Source organism: Aquarana catesbeiana, linkage group LG05, assembly GCF_042186555.1.
Source record: "Aquarana catesbeiana isolate 2022-GZ linkage group LG05, ASM4218655v1, whole genome shotgun sequence".
Lineage (NCBI taxonomy): Eukaryota > Metazoa > Chordata > Amphibia > Anura > Ranidae > Aquarana > Aquarana catesbeiana.
This window is the reverse complement of record NC_133328.1, coordinates 530,387,703-530,401,547: the sequence shown is the minus strand read 5'-3', so window position 1 is coordinate 530,401,547 and position 13,845 is coordinate 530,387,703. Positions and strand designations below refer to the sequence as shown.

The 13,845-nt window shown below is 37.1% G+C and overlaps 1 protein-coding gene across 1 annotated transcript in view; it reads right to left on the bottom strand.

The window, feature by feature from the left end:
- The window catches only part of TRIM55 (tripartite motif containing 55), a 214,016-nt gene that overhangs the window by 42,811 nt on the left and 157,360 nt on the right, over positions 1-13,845 (bottom strand). Inside the window, exon 9 of the mRNA XM_073631744.1 lies at positions 10,797-11,075. Within this exon, the coding sequence (XP_073487845.1) occupies positions 10,797-11,075 (279 nt within the window). The remainder of the gene's footprint in view (positions 1-10,796; positions 11,076-13,845) is intronic.

Sequence of the window (13,845 nt, the reverse complement as noted above, 5' to 3'; positions counted from 1 at the left end):
AAAGGCTTATGTTGGACATTAATTAATTACTTGTTAAGCAGTATACCGCTTTTGAACAATGTACTTTACAGATTGCTCAATAAGTAAGGTAGTCCTCCTTACCCCAGGAAGTTAATATCGTTGCTAATAATTGAAGCAGAATAGCTGATTAATCAGGAAGATTGAAATAGGAATATGAGTCACTGAACTAAAATGAAGCATCACCTCCAAAACCTTCCTCACTATTAATTATTTGTACTCTTTATTACAAACATTCAGTGTAATTGATTAAACAGTTCAGCTTAAACCTATAAACTTAGTTTTGACATCTACAGTATAAATAGTGAAATACGTATTACTGTTCTATACCAACTACCGTATTTATCGGCGTATAACACGCACTTTTTTCCCCTTAAAATCAGGAGAAAATTGCGGGTGCGTGTTATTCGCCGCTCCCCACCGCTCCCCCGCTGACTGTGAGTGGGGGAGCGAGCGCCGCCGACATACATACATAGCCGAATGTACTCGGCTAGGTTCGGCTAGCTCCGCTCACAGTCACGCCCAGTCCCGCCCTAAGATGGACATAACACAGGGACTGGGCGTAACTGTGAGCGGAGCTAGCCGAACCTAGCTGAGTACACTCGGCTATGTATGTATATCGGCAGCGCTCGGTTCCGCCCACAGGACTACGAGAGGAGCCGAAAGCAGCCGAGAGCCGACGAGAGACACAGGACCGGCTCTGTGTCTCTCGGCGGCGCCATGTTTAAAAACTGCAGTGACACTGACAAGTCTGCAGTGTCACTGGGCAAGGCTGCAAATGACACTAAAAGGCTGCAAAAGACACTGAAAGGCTGCAAATGACACTACAAGGCTGCAGGTGACACTACAAGGCTGCAAATGACACTGAAAGGCTGCCAATGACACTACAAGGCTGCAGATGACACTACAAGGCTGAAGATGGACACTGATAAGGCTGCATTGATGGACATTTAAATGAAAAATAAGTTTTTTTCCTTAAAAAGTTTTTTTCCTTAAAATTCCCTCCTAAACTTGGGGTGCATATTATACGCCAGCGCATGTTATATGCCGATTAATATGGTACTTAAATCCAAATATTCAAGTTAGCATTATTTGACAGTCAAAAGAGAAGGGATATTGTCATATATTTAGTAGGTCATTGTTTATGTAAAATTGGTAAAGTGGTGATATAATTCCTTAAAACTATTTTGAAATGTCTGCCCCGGACACTCTGGTTTTTAATCACTGACCTGGAACAAGCAAATACAGACATCTGACTTTTCTCTGACTTTACTGGCCTACAGGTACATACTTGTTTAAAGGGTAACTATACTTTCGTGGGGAAAAAAATAGCAAATAAAGAAAAAATAATATAGTGAATACAACTGCGACACAAGCCATATTGTAATTTAATGTTTTTAAAAACGACCTTTCCTTTTCAATCTGCAGCCAATGTAATTTTCTGTAAATGCAATGCAATATAGCTACCTGGAGTTGTTCTGTACACAGAGTGTGTACTGAACACACCCCAGAAACATCATTTCCTGCTTGTGTGACTGGCTTGCCAATTTTCCCAGAAGTCTGCCTAAGATACAAGTCAGATTTCAGGCATCCCCTGCAACAAAAATTTCATTTTTGGTGAGATACTTTCAATAGGAACATGACTAAAGGGATGCAGGCCCAGCAGATTTCCTCATTAGTACTGTGCAGGTGCACAGCTGATAAATAATTATGAAACCACTCCCATTAGACCTACTCAGCACATAGGAACAAACAGGGATTTCTTCAGAATAACAAAAGGTAGGAATCTGCAACAAAGGTTGTTATAATCCTTGCAATGTACATAGATCACCCAGAGGGGAATGTTTTTTTCTCAACAAAAGTGGAGAAACGCTTTAAGGTCAGAGACTGATAACCCATGAGGGACGGGGTAGTTAACTAGCTAGCAAAAGGTCAACAGTGTATGTAAAGGCATAAGGTTTAAGTTTTGGATAAAGTGGGGAAGGGTTAGACCATCTTTCAAGTTTTTACTGTGGTCTGAGTTCCTACTGAGGAAATTCACAAGTCTATTTGCCCTGGTGACCCTTGTCACCAAGAAAAAAAGCAAGTGAGTTGTCACAAGAGCAGTGGAAGTTTTCTAGTGAGTATAACTGTCTAAGGCAGGGGTCTCCAAACTTTCTAAAGAAATTGCCAGTTTACTGTCCTACAGGCTTTAGGGGGGCCAGACTGTGTCAGTGGGAGTAAACAATGTCCAATCTTTAATATCAGGGGGAGATATAGTTTGGTGTCAGTGGGAAGAATAGTGCTCCATTTTTGTTGTCAGTGGAAGGAATTATGCCCCATTGGTGTCAGTGGTAGGAATAATGCCTCAAGGGCCAGATAAAGGCAACAAAAGGGCTGCATCTGGCCTTAGGGCAGCAGTTTGGAGACCACTGGTGTAAGGTGTGATTTCACCTCTCTTTGGTAATATTTCCTTTTTTCCTGTTGCGTCTCCGAAACAGGAAGTGAGGTAAAATATTTCTAGCAGGGCACAGACAGCAAAAAACGTACTTGATAGTAAACTTGTGCACAACGGCAAATTTTGTTTAGTTTTGGTTCGTTGTCATTGGTAAAATACATAATTTCGTTCTGTTATATTCGTTATGTTAAGTTAATTCGTTTTCGGATAGTTCGTTATTATTCATAGAGTGTCGATATTCGTTATACTGAATCTCGAATCATGTCGAATTCATTTTTTATATCCACCATAATTTCTTTCGTATTAGTTGAAATTTGATATTTATGTATGTATATTGATTCGTGATAATGATTCGTAGTTTGGAAAATCGTTTGTTTATTGAATCTATTAACACACGCAATGACAATATCTCTTCTGCTCTGCTCAAATACAATACAACACCCTTCTCACTCAGTTCTCAGGAATGCACTTTGCCAGTAATTCAACCTCCAGCACAAAATTAATCAACTGATTGGACTGTAAGATTTACTTTGAGTTGACCTTTTGTTTCATTAGATCTTTAACGAATTACTGAATCATGTCAAATTCATTTGTTATATTCGCTATATATTTGTTATATTCGCTATATATTTCTTTCGTATTAGTTGAAATTCGGGGTTTTTTTTTCAGACATTTGGATGCATCCGAATGTCCAAAAGATGCAAAATTCGGCCAAATTTCGTTTCGTTACGAAACGAGTTGCACATGTCTACTTGATAGGGATTTTACCTTTTTCCTACTACATCCCAAACCAATAAATATATTTTGGCTTTACTTACACTTTAACTCTACCCTAAACTAAACATTTAAGTTAATTCTAAAAAAGAGTAACTGACCTGAACCCTGATAGGTAGCATAAAGCCTCTTTTACCATGTGCAGAGACGTGACCATTTCTGCACCTGTCTTTGCAAGGGCACAGAGAAAACAATTGTTTTCTCTGTGCCCTGTTCACGCAATAACAATGGTATCATGTGTGTCTTTTTTCTGTGCAGAAATCTGTAAAATGTATGCAGTTTTCTTCTCAGAAGAAAAACTTGCATGAAACTAGCATTATGGTGTGAACAGGGCACATAGAAAAAAAATGTTTTCTTTGTGTCCTTGCAGAGACCTAGACTAGAAAAACATGTGTCTCTGCACATGGTATGAAGAAGCAATATTTATTCTATGCAAGTCAAATCTACGTGTTTTTCCATTAGTTTTTATGCATGTATGGTGTGAATGAGGCCTAACTTTAATTTTATTCTGGCTAAAGCAGGGAAAGACTAGAACCTCTGTTTTAGTGTATCTATGAGGGAGATTTACCCAAGAATAAGAAGTAATGCGAAATCTCTCCAATTTGGACAAAAACAAAGTAGTATGAGAAAGGGTTCAAAGTTGTGACAATGTTTGATTGCTGTTTATACCTTCAGGGGACAGAAAGTGAAAGACAATCTCCCTTATGGGGTGACAAAGAGAAATAAAAACATAACAGAATAAAAATATACCTTTGTCCTACTTTGGTGCAAAACATTTACCTTTATTGCCAAAGCGTGCATATGCATTTAGCAGACACTGCCGGAAGCCTTCTTTGTTGCAAGGAAACAATACTGATTTGAAAAATATAACCCAGGGAAATTAATGTATCCTGATAATGGCCAAACAAGGCTGCCTGCTCCGACCTAAAGGTGTATTTTGATCATCTGTATATTTTTTGTATATTTTATAGTTATTTATTGGTTATTGGTAAAAAAAGAAAATATTTTACATTACTCAGGTAAATATGAAATGCTGAATATTAAAATGTATTTTTTTCAGCTCCTTTTCACATGGTTATAGTGCTCTCCCTGCCCTCCCCGCTTACTTCCCTAAAGCAATTCTGATACTAGATTCAAAAATAAAGAATTGTCCCACTACCCGTGCTGATGATTATTATTCTCTTAAAGAGCTAAGCAAGCTGAAGAATCTTCAGCATCTAAAACACTTGCTAATGTGTTGTATGTCTGTATCCCCCCAGCTCCCACTGTATTTTGTGGTTTCTATTGACCCCTATGTCACTACTGTTTACCTATGGTGAAATAGGGACTGGCAAATGAAACCACAGGGTGCAGAGGGGGAACAGGCATAGTACTGGATTATGAAGAAACTTCAGTAAGCTTAGCTCTTCAAGACAGCTAAGATCAACAGCACAGGCCATGGGACAGATGAATATTAATTCTTTTCTTTGCAGGGTGTGCATATTTGTCTTTTTAATCCAATGACAGAGTCACTTTAAATTGGCTCCAGTGGAATTTTCGATCAGAGTGTTTAAAAAGAATCTCCCCTTTCTGATTAGGTGAATATAATCTCCCTAGTACTACTCCCTATTTGGGAAGTGGAGGGGAGCAGTCTGGGGAAAGGAGAAAGAATAAACAAAATGAAGATGAAAGTCCACTGACATACCTTAAAGGGGCTCTCTATAAAAGTGTCACATATATCACATTACGAGTGGAACACAGACTCACTTAATGGTTAATGTGCCTTAATAGGGGAGCAAGGTGGGACGAAGTTTCCCCCCTATACCCTTCTTATAAAAAGTTGGGCATAGATTACAAAACACATAGCTAGAGATAAGAGTGGGGGTGGGGGCGGTGGGGATTGGGTGGGTAGGAGATGGGGGTGTTTTGTTTTTTTTAAACACAATTGTATAGTTGAAATGTTTTTTAAATGGCACAGAATAAGATGGGGAGAGAGTGTGAGGAAGTGGACATCTAGACGTAAAGGGGGAAGAGTAGAAAGGGACAGCGGTGCATGGTGGATGAGATCAAGAAGTAAAGGAAGAGATACTAAACTAAAAAAATACAAGAGGGATAAGGGTGGAATAGGTAAAGGAAAAGATGGGAGTCAAAGTAAAATAGGGCCAATAAGTAACAAGGGCCTGAATTTTGTAAGTTATAAAGTGTTATCTGAATATGTACCCCTGTTAGTTTGATTTTGCCTCCCTGCCATTTCTGTGGGGTATATGATATTTTTGTATTGCAAATGTAACTATTAACATTTATAAACATATAGGAAAAGGAAATCACTCCTGCTGTTTTTTTCTCCTTAGAAAACCTTTTTATTTACTAAAACGGAAGCATGCAAGATCTGGTGCAGCTCTGCATAGAAACCACTCAGCTTCCATGTTTTATTGTCAAAGTTCAATTGAGCAAACTAGTTAGAAGCTATTGGCTACTATGCACAGCTGTGCCAAATGCTGAGTGCTCTAGTTTTAGTAAATCTCCCCCCCAGTATGCCCCAAGAATCCTCTGTTAAAGATGCTCCTGTATTAAACATTTTTTTTTTTTTTTACAATATCTTTTACATAAATTGTAAAACATATGTAAAAGAGTATAAAATTAGAATAAAAAAAATATATATAATAAAATTGACCATAGACTTAAAAGTTTTTCTTTTAGTCCCCTTTCACATGGGTGCCTCTGCTAATTGGAATCTGCTTGCTCAGCGGGGGATCTCTCCGCTGATGCCCGTTGAGCAGGCGGGTGACAGGTCAGTGTCTGCTCCACTATGCAGAGAGGACACGGACACAGTCCCGCAATCGGATGGAAACGGACCGCCTGTCTCTTTCCATCTGATCCAATCCACCGGACAGATGGGGAATAGGACCACCATCCGTCAGTTTTTGGTGGACAGAATTGCATCAGATGGCAGTCCATAGAAGGGACTAGAGGGTCTGATCAGGTCCGCCTGAAAAACTGACAAGCGGACCTGATCGGACAGCCCGTGTGAAAAGGGTCCTTTAAAGGACTGTGGGTGTAGCATTGTCTTAACCACAGCATAAAAATGTGCTGGAGGTTAGATTGCAAATGTCAAACTCATTAATAATTTTTTTATATCATATGATAAAAATATATGCTTTTATAAGAAAACTAAGTACAATATGCCTGTAAAAGCTGTTGACTGAACATTTGCTTTATTTTTGTGGTGAGAAACCTATGCAGTTTAGTACAACATACAAGTTACCCCAAGTATAATAAAAATTAAAAAATGTTTCAAGTCTACAGTACATGGGTAAGATTTCAGCTTGGTAAGTGTATTCAGAGAACTTCAGCTTAATCCTTTACTGTGAATAAAACAATCTTAGGATGCGTATACCTGCAATGTGTGTATTCTTCAATGGAGTTATCTTGGATAGCTATATCTAGGAGATATATAGACTAATGCCGCGTACACACGAGCGGACATTACGGCGGACTTTGCCCGGCGGACTGTATTTCGTCGGACAATTCGATGTGTGTGGGCTCCAGCGGACTTTGTTTTCTCAAAAGTTGAACGGACTTAGATTTGAAACTTGTTTAAAATTTATCCGTTGAAATCGAGTCCGGTCGAAAAGTCCGCCGTCTGTATGCTAGTTCGACGGACAAAAAGCCATGCTAGGGCAGCTATTGGCTACTGGCTATGAACTTCCTTGTTTTAGTCCGGTCGTACGTCATCACGTACGAATTCGACGGACTTTGGTGGATTGTGTGTAGGCAAGTCCGTTCATTCAGAAAGTCCGTCGGAAAGTACATCGAAAAGTCCGCCGGGCAAAGTCCGCCGTAATGTCCGCTCGTGTGTGTACGCGGCATTAGGCTAGTTGCTATTTCCATAGTGATATGCTTGATGACCTCCTGTATTCTTCAAGTTCTTCAAATATATTATAAAAATGTAATATTTTTCTGTACAAAATAAAATTAAAGAATAGTAATAAATAAAGTCCCTGGCAAGCTCAATCAGTTTTTGTTTTTTATATTTTGGGAATTTGAATGGAAAGATATCACCACACAAGCTCACATATCTATAGTCCACCGCAGTTTCACTTATGCTACTGTATTTTCTGTATAGATGGACAAATAAAAGAATCCGAAAACAGAGAATGAGGGTTTATCACAGAGAGCAGATACCACTAGTTGCTCTCCCTGGAACATTTCAGTAATTACTTTACATGATTCCTGCAATTAACACTTTAGTCATAAGACACAGAGTGCTGTGTGGAGCCTGCAGTATGCTTTGGGGAGTTCTTTGCATTAAACAGTAAACATTCTAGAATATGGGTGTCTTTAAAAAGAATACTATAAAAAAATACTATAAAAAAAAACTGTGGTATGGCTGTGATTAGGTCATACTGCTGCATTATAAATTAAGCCTATTACTCTCTCATAATAGATATGGCAGGTAGGTGAGGTTAGGAACTTGAGTGGGAAGATCTCTCTGGCACACTCTTTCACAGACGTAAGCAAGGGGCGGATTCAGTGATGATTTGACCCTTTATTATACCAATATATACATTCAGAATGCTTCAATTACTTTTAGCAAAATATACATTAGCTTGCGTAATGTTTCATAAAATTAGAAGCGGCCTTGAAACTTGGTAGTTAAAGGGATGATGATAATGATAATGACAATGATAATGTGTTTGTTAGTACTCATAAAATATAAACTTGTTCCTACCCATAATTGTAAAAAACATGTATTGAATTTGGTTCCAGAGGTGATGCAGTATCATAAATAATGTCAGAATTGATAGGCAGAGAACTAATCCCTGTGAGAAAATAAGAAAACACTCTTGAACAAAGTTATACCATACAGGGTTGTAAGTACTGGTACACTGTTCTTGGATTCAAGATAATGAACAGTTTAAGGGATCAGCCCACCCAAACTGACAGTGCAATTATGTGTGGATAAAAGCGAGTTGAGTCATTCACTGGCTTTCTCTATATCTCCGGGACTCATATATCTCTGCTCCTCCCAATATAGTTTCTGGTTGTGCCTTCCCTGTCATGCAAAGACTTTCCTCTTGATGCAGCAAGGTGTGTTTATTGTCTCCCAATGTGCTCTCCATAATATCATAATAATGTGCACTTCTTAGGCAAGAGCAAGGGCCTGAGTCGATGGGCTAAGGGCTTGTGTTGAGGGCATATTTTTGAAAACAGTTTGAGGTAATTCTAAGACCATTCAGAAGTAATTTGCGGGTGTTTCTGACCTGCAGCTGGCCTTCTACTGAGGATCGTATAGACTTGTATGAGGATGCAAATCTACGATGTTAACAAAAGCCTGTCAATGCAGGTCCTAAGACTCTCTGGGGGTTATTTACTAAAGGAAAATACACTTTGCACTGAAAGTGCACTTGGAAGTAAAGTCACTGTAGATCCGAGGGGGACATGCAAGGAACCTAAAAAACAGCATTTTAGCTTGCACATGATTGGATGATAAAATCAGCAGAGCTTCCACTCATTTCAGATCTACCCCTTAGATTTAGAGCGACTACACTTCCAAGTGTACTTTCACTTTCATTTGCCTTTCATAAATAACCCCCTTTGTCTTGTTTTTGACACCTGAGTGGAGCTAGGGAACTGGTTGCAAAAGATCTGTTCACGAGAATCGACAAAAGATGTAAAAAACTAGTAGCGGAATTTCAGTACCAGCCTATTCACAAACCTTTAATAAGGTCCATTATCTCGAAGGGAAAACCAAGAGACAGTGTACAGACTGGTGCAATAACAGAAAATTATTGACTGTGTATAGCTGTGGATCTCAATCATGTTCATGTCAGCTTCCTTAAAGTAACATTATTCCATAAAAATAAAATATTCTATCAAATAAAAATATGTGAAAGTCTCCACCAAAATATATGTAAATGATATAGGCAATACAAAGGACTATATAAGAGATATGCAGAGAATCCCTAGTGGTAAAAAAAAACAAAACTTCTACCTTTACAACAACTAAATGACAACAATGGGAATCTAGCAATTATATTGTATATGCTATTTTACTTCTTTTTTTTGTTGCTATATTTTTTTCCTCGAAAGTGGAGTTACCCTTTAAGTCACTCAAGGTAATATGAATAGCAAAGATTTGTTTTGATTAGAATGAATGCTGACTACTAGTAGATTTATTTATGAGTCTTATATCTAATTACTTGCATACCTCAAAACATTTTTCTACCTGTAATGTTTCTATTTTTTTAAAGGAGTCTTTTAGTAACCATTTTACTTTTAGTCTGTATTCTTCATTATTTTGCATTTCTACTGCTGATATAATTTCCCTTCTGAACAAAATTGGGTTTATATCAGTTATTTTTGTAGTGCAGTGATGTTTTATTTAACATTGGGGATTGTTTAAAAATCATTTCTATACAGCCATAAAGTGCTGGTAATAACTGTATACATGTAAGAGTATATTAGAGATAAGATAACAAATACCAGGGAGTACTTGGAACGCAGGTTTATTAAAAGCTATATATAATTGTAAAATGTCTGTTGTATTGTGTAAGGAATATTGTTTACAATTTCCTCATTACTCTGTTGGTAGTGCTCATAGCTGGTCTATAGAAAAACATGTTTTACCTTGAAAAACCATAATATTGAGTAAAGAGAAAATTAAAGGGTTGGCTCACCTTTTCATGTTTTCTGAAAAGGTGAACTAACATCCTATACCTTCCTCACCCTCCCACCCCTGGTCCCCACTGCACTTACCTCCGTGGGTGATACAGTTTTACTGTCTACGCAGCCTGGAGAAATTATCCTGGGGTTTAAAAACCATGCTGTTCTTCATCTTATTTCCCTAGGGACAGCAGGACAGATCAGAGTAGATCCGATTGGTCATGTGCTGGTACTGACTAATCAGAACCGCTCTGATCCATCTTGCTGTCCCTAGGAAATAAAGAAGAAGAACAGCATGGTTTTCAAACCCCAGGGTTGCTTGACCAGGCAGCGTAAACAGTGAAATTGTATCACCCATGGAGTTAAGTGCAGCAAGGACCAGGAGGGTGGGGGGAGAGTGTAGAGTGTTAGTTCATGTTTTAATTTTTTTCTGTAAAGATGAACTAACCCTTTAAGAACTAAAAGGGGAACATTTATGATAGAAGGTTAAAATTTTACCTTTTGTATGTGCATGTTATGTGCTATTCTAATTTACTGTTTTGTGAGATAAACAATTAACAAAACAGGTTGTTTTTCCATACAGTAATTTTTGGCTCTCATTTTATTAATACTACTTATTGCTGAATAATAAGGATTACATTTCTAAATCGTAGTGCTACTTGTTTCTTTTTAGAACAGTTTAGGAAGTTTTAGCAAATGTATATTCAGAACAGCTAAAATAAGAATACAAAAAATGTAAGGAAAGTTATAAAAATTACTAATAAAATTTTTTTTTAGAATGCAGCTTACAATATTTTGCTTCTTTTCTTCACTTGAACATATGTAGTGATGAAGCAGCGCAGATATAGCAAGGCATTCTTTATGATTTTGCAAGCCTAGCAAGCTCATTGCTCACAAATACAACATGGAGAGGTTCACTAACCTGTGGCATATTTGCAGATGAACTGGTGTCCTTACCAGTCCCTGCTATGCTCTCCTTAAAAGTTGTTGCTGGTGGATCTACTTTCTTTACAGTCATTTCCTTTGGAATGGGAGAATTTACTGGACCCACAGCCTCAGTCACTGGGGCCTTGTTAGAGCTGGATTGTTGCCATGTTTGGTTCGTATACCAGCTAGGGTATAACAAGCGGTCTGAAGTTTCTGTTGCTGAGAGCACTTGAGCATTAGGCGTCTGTTGAATACCACTTGGCTCAACACTACCCTTTATCAGGACAGATAAAATAAACAGAGACATTATCTTTTGGAATGCAGCTCAAACTTCTGTATATAGTACATCTGAAATTCAGCTTATAAGGCAAAGCAATACATCCCTTGAACCTCCCAAGATGAGAAAAAAAAAATAATCAAGATGTTAATGTTCATTGCCTGTGTTACTCCACAGAAGAAAGCCACAGATTATAATGTTATTTTTCAAATTCTAGATTAGTTATAACAAAGAAGTTAGAGTTCTAAACATTGTCAGAAAAATACTTTTGTTAGTACCAAATTGGTGTTATAACACTCAATAATGTGTAAATATTGTGCATATATTAAAAGATAGATAGATAGATAGATAGATAGATAGATAGATAGATAGATAGATAGATAGATAGATAGATAGATAGATAGATAGATAGATTAAATAGATAGTAAATTGCTACACTTTTATGTGTAAATGTAATTGAATATCACTAAAATTTTCTTAATGATTCTGTATTTTCTGTCCTTGCATATGTATTTTGGATATCCAAAATGATGGCAAAAGGAAGGGTACATCTTGGAAATAATTTTGTGATCCTTTCTTTACTAGAATCCATCACGGATGAAGTTAATGTGGAACCATTTTTTTAAATTTATTTGAATAGATTAGGGAAAATTTAGACCCACAATCATTTTTTTTTTGTTATGGCAAGAGATATTTTGCTGGAAGAAGTAATACTTAGCAAAAATGTTAGACCTTTGGTGGTATGCAGTTATTTTTTACGTGTGATGTTTTACTATATAAGGTCACCAAACATAATTTACCTATTTTTTCTAAATCCGATTTTGTGTTTAGTAGTATTGATAGATAAATATATGGTATAGGTGATTGGTATAACATTTAAAGTTTGTATGCTAGGGGGTTACAAACAGCTAAATTCATTACTGACAATCCCACAGACTTATTTTAACAACTGTAATTTTGATGCCTGCTTTTGTGCAAGGCTGAACTTCGTGCACATACTGTAGCTGCATGCAAAGTTGAAACACATACATACAGTGTGTGCACTGGCTTTGACTGCCAAACTTTTTATAATTCAGTCCAGCTGATTTTGTGATCCACCCTATTTTGGCAGACAGCAATACCAAGTTATGGGACTATTATTCAGCAGTCAATCCTTTACAAACTATTCTAGGACCTGGCAGAAAATGGCCGCACTCCAAAATAATGCTTTTATTAAATGAATCTTAATCCATACATCAATCAGAGACACAGGTCCAGATGGACTGACACGTTTAGCACCATTAATGGCGCATAATCATAGCTGTAGGACTACCAATCGCAATCTGTCTTTTATATGCAACAAAATAATATATGGTGGTCACCTGACCAATTGTATCTAATCCAGATAGCGATCAGCTGTGGTCCTGCAAAAACCTTTCACACATGTGAGGGAGGAGAGTAATCACGGAGGCAATCAATATATTAAATAATTTCAACCCATAAAAGAAAAGGGAACGAAATAATAAACGTATATTGGAGTGACCTTATAAATTCAGGGTTAGATTAATGGGCTGCAACAGATCGCTCTCCTTGTCACTCCACACATATAATATATTTCCAAACCAAATACATAACATACGATATTCATGTGTCTGCCAAATACCCAATAAAACCATTAAGTGAGGTATAAACATCGATAAATGTGCAAAACAAAACATGTAATATAAAAATGTGTTAGAAGATTCTAAAAATGATTTTTTAGGAATCTTCTAACACATTTTTAAAATACATGTTTATTATTTAGTGCCCTTTTCTTTTATGGGTTGAAATTATTTAATATATCTGATTGATGTATGGATTAAGCTTCATTTAATAAAGGCATTATTTTGGAGTGCGGCCGTCCTTTCTCCATTTTCTGCCATTTGACTTTGCTGAGCCTGCACCCTTCATCTCCTATATACTAAGACAGTATGAACACAAGCGATACCACCTGGAGCGGTAATTACCTTGATTTAGTCTAGGACCTGACCCAGCCTGAGATTGCAAAAGTAAAGAACAGAAACACACTGAGAAGGTCATCGCTATACTCTCTCCACCTTCTAATGTTGGGTAGACAGCCCTGAGCAGTTCTGCAGAATCAAATTGGTCTTTTGCAGCCTGCAGAGCAGAGATTAATGGAAGGCTAATAACAAGACATATTCAGGTACTTATGTTAGGTTTATATAAAGATACATTACATCATTTTTTTTAATCATTAATATATTGATTAAACAATATTTAAAAAAAATCTTTTTGGAATCTTCTGACAAAGCAGTGGACAGACACACCATGATTCACTGAAGTTGTGTAAATGTCAGATATGTCAATCTACCATAGGTTTACTTACACACACTATTGTGAGGATTACTAGTAGCCCAAATACCTAAGCTTTTTTTGTGTGATGTTTAGTAATCCTAAAAGAAGATAAAGAGGGACCACAGGACCTCAGTTGTTCATAAGAAAAGTACTAACTTAATGTTGTGTATGTTTCACACAAAAGATAAGGCTAATATAAAACTCTTATCCACAGATATTGTAAAGGGGTCTTTCTATGAAAGGATGGAGATGAAAGCTTTCCACAATAAATTATTATTTGCAAACTGCAAATAGAGTTTAGAATAAACATGATTTAAATTATTCACAAACGATAATGATTCCTAATTAATACCAATTCAGTAATTTTTCTTCTATAATTAATGTCATTCACACCATCAGCTATGAGCAGATGTTAATATTGTCTGTGTAGGAG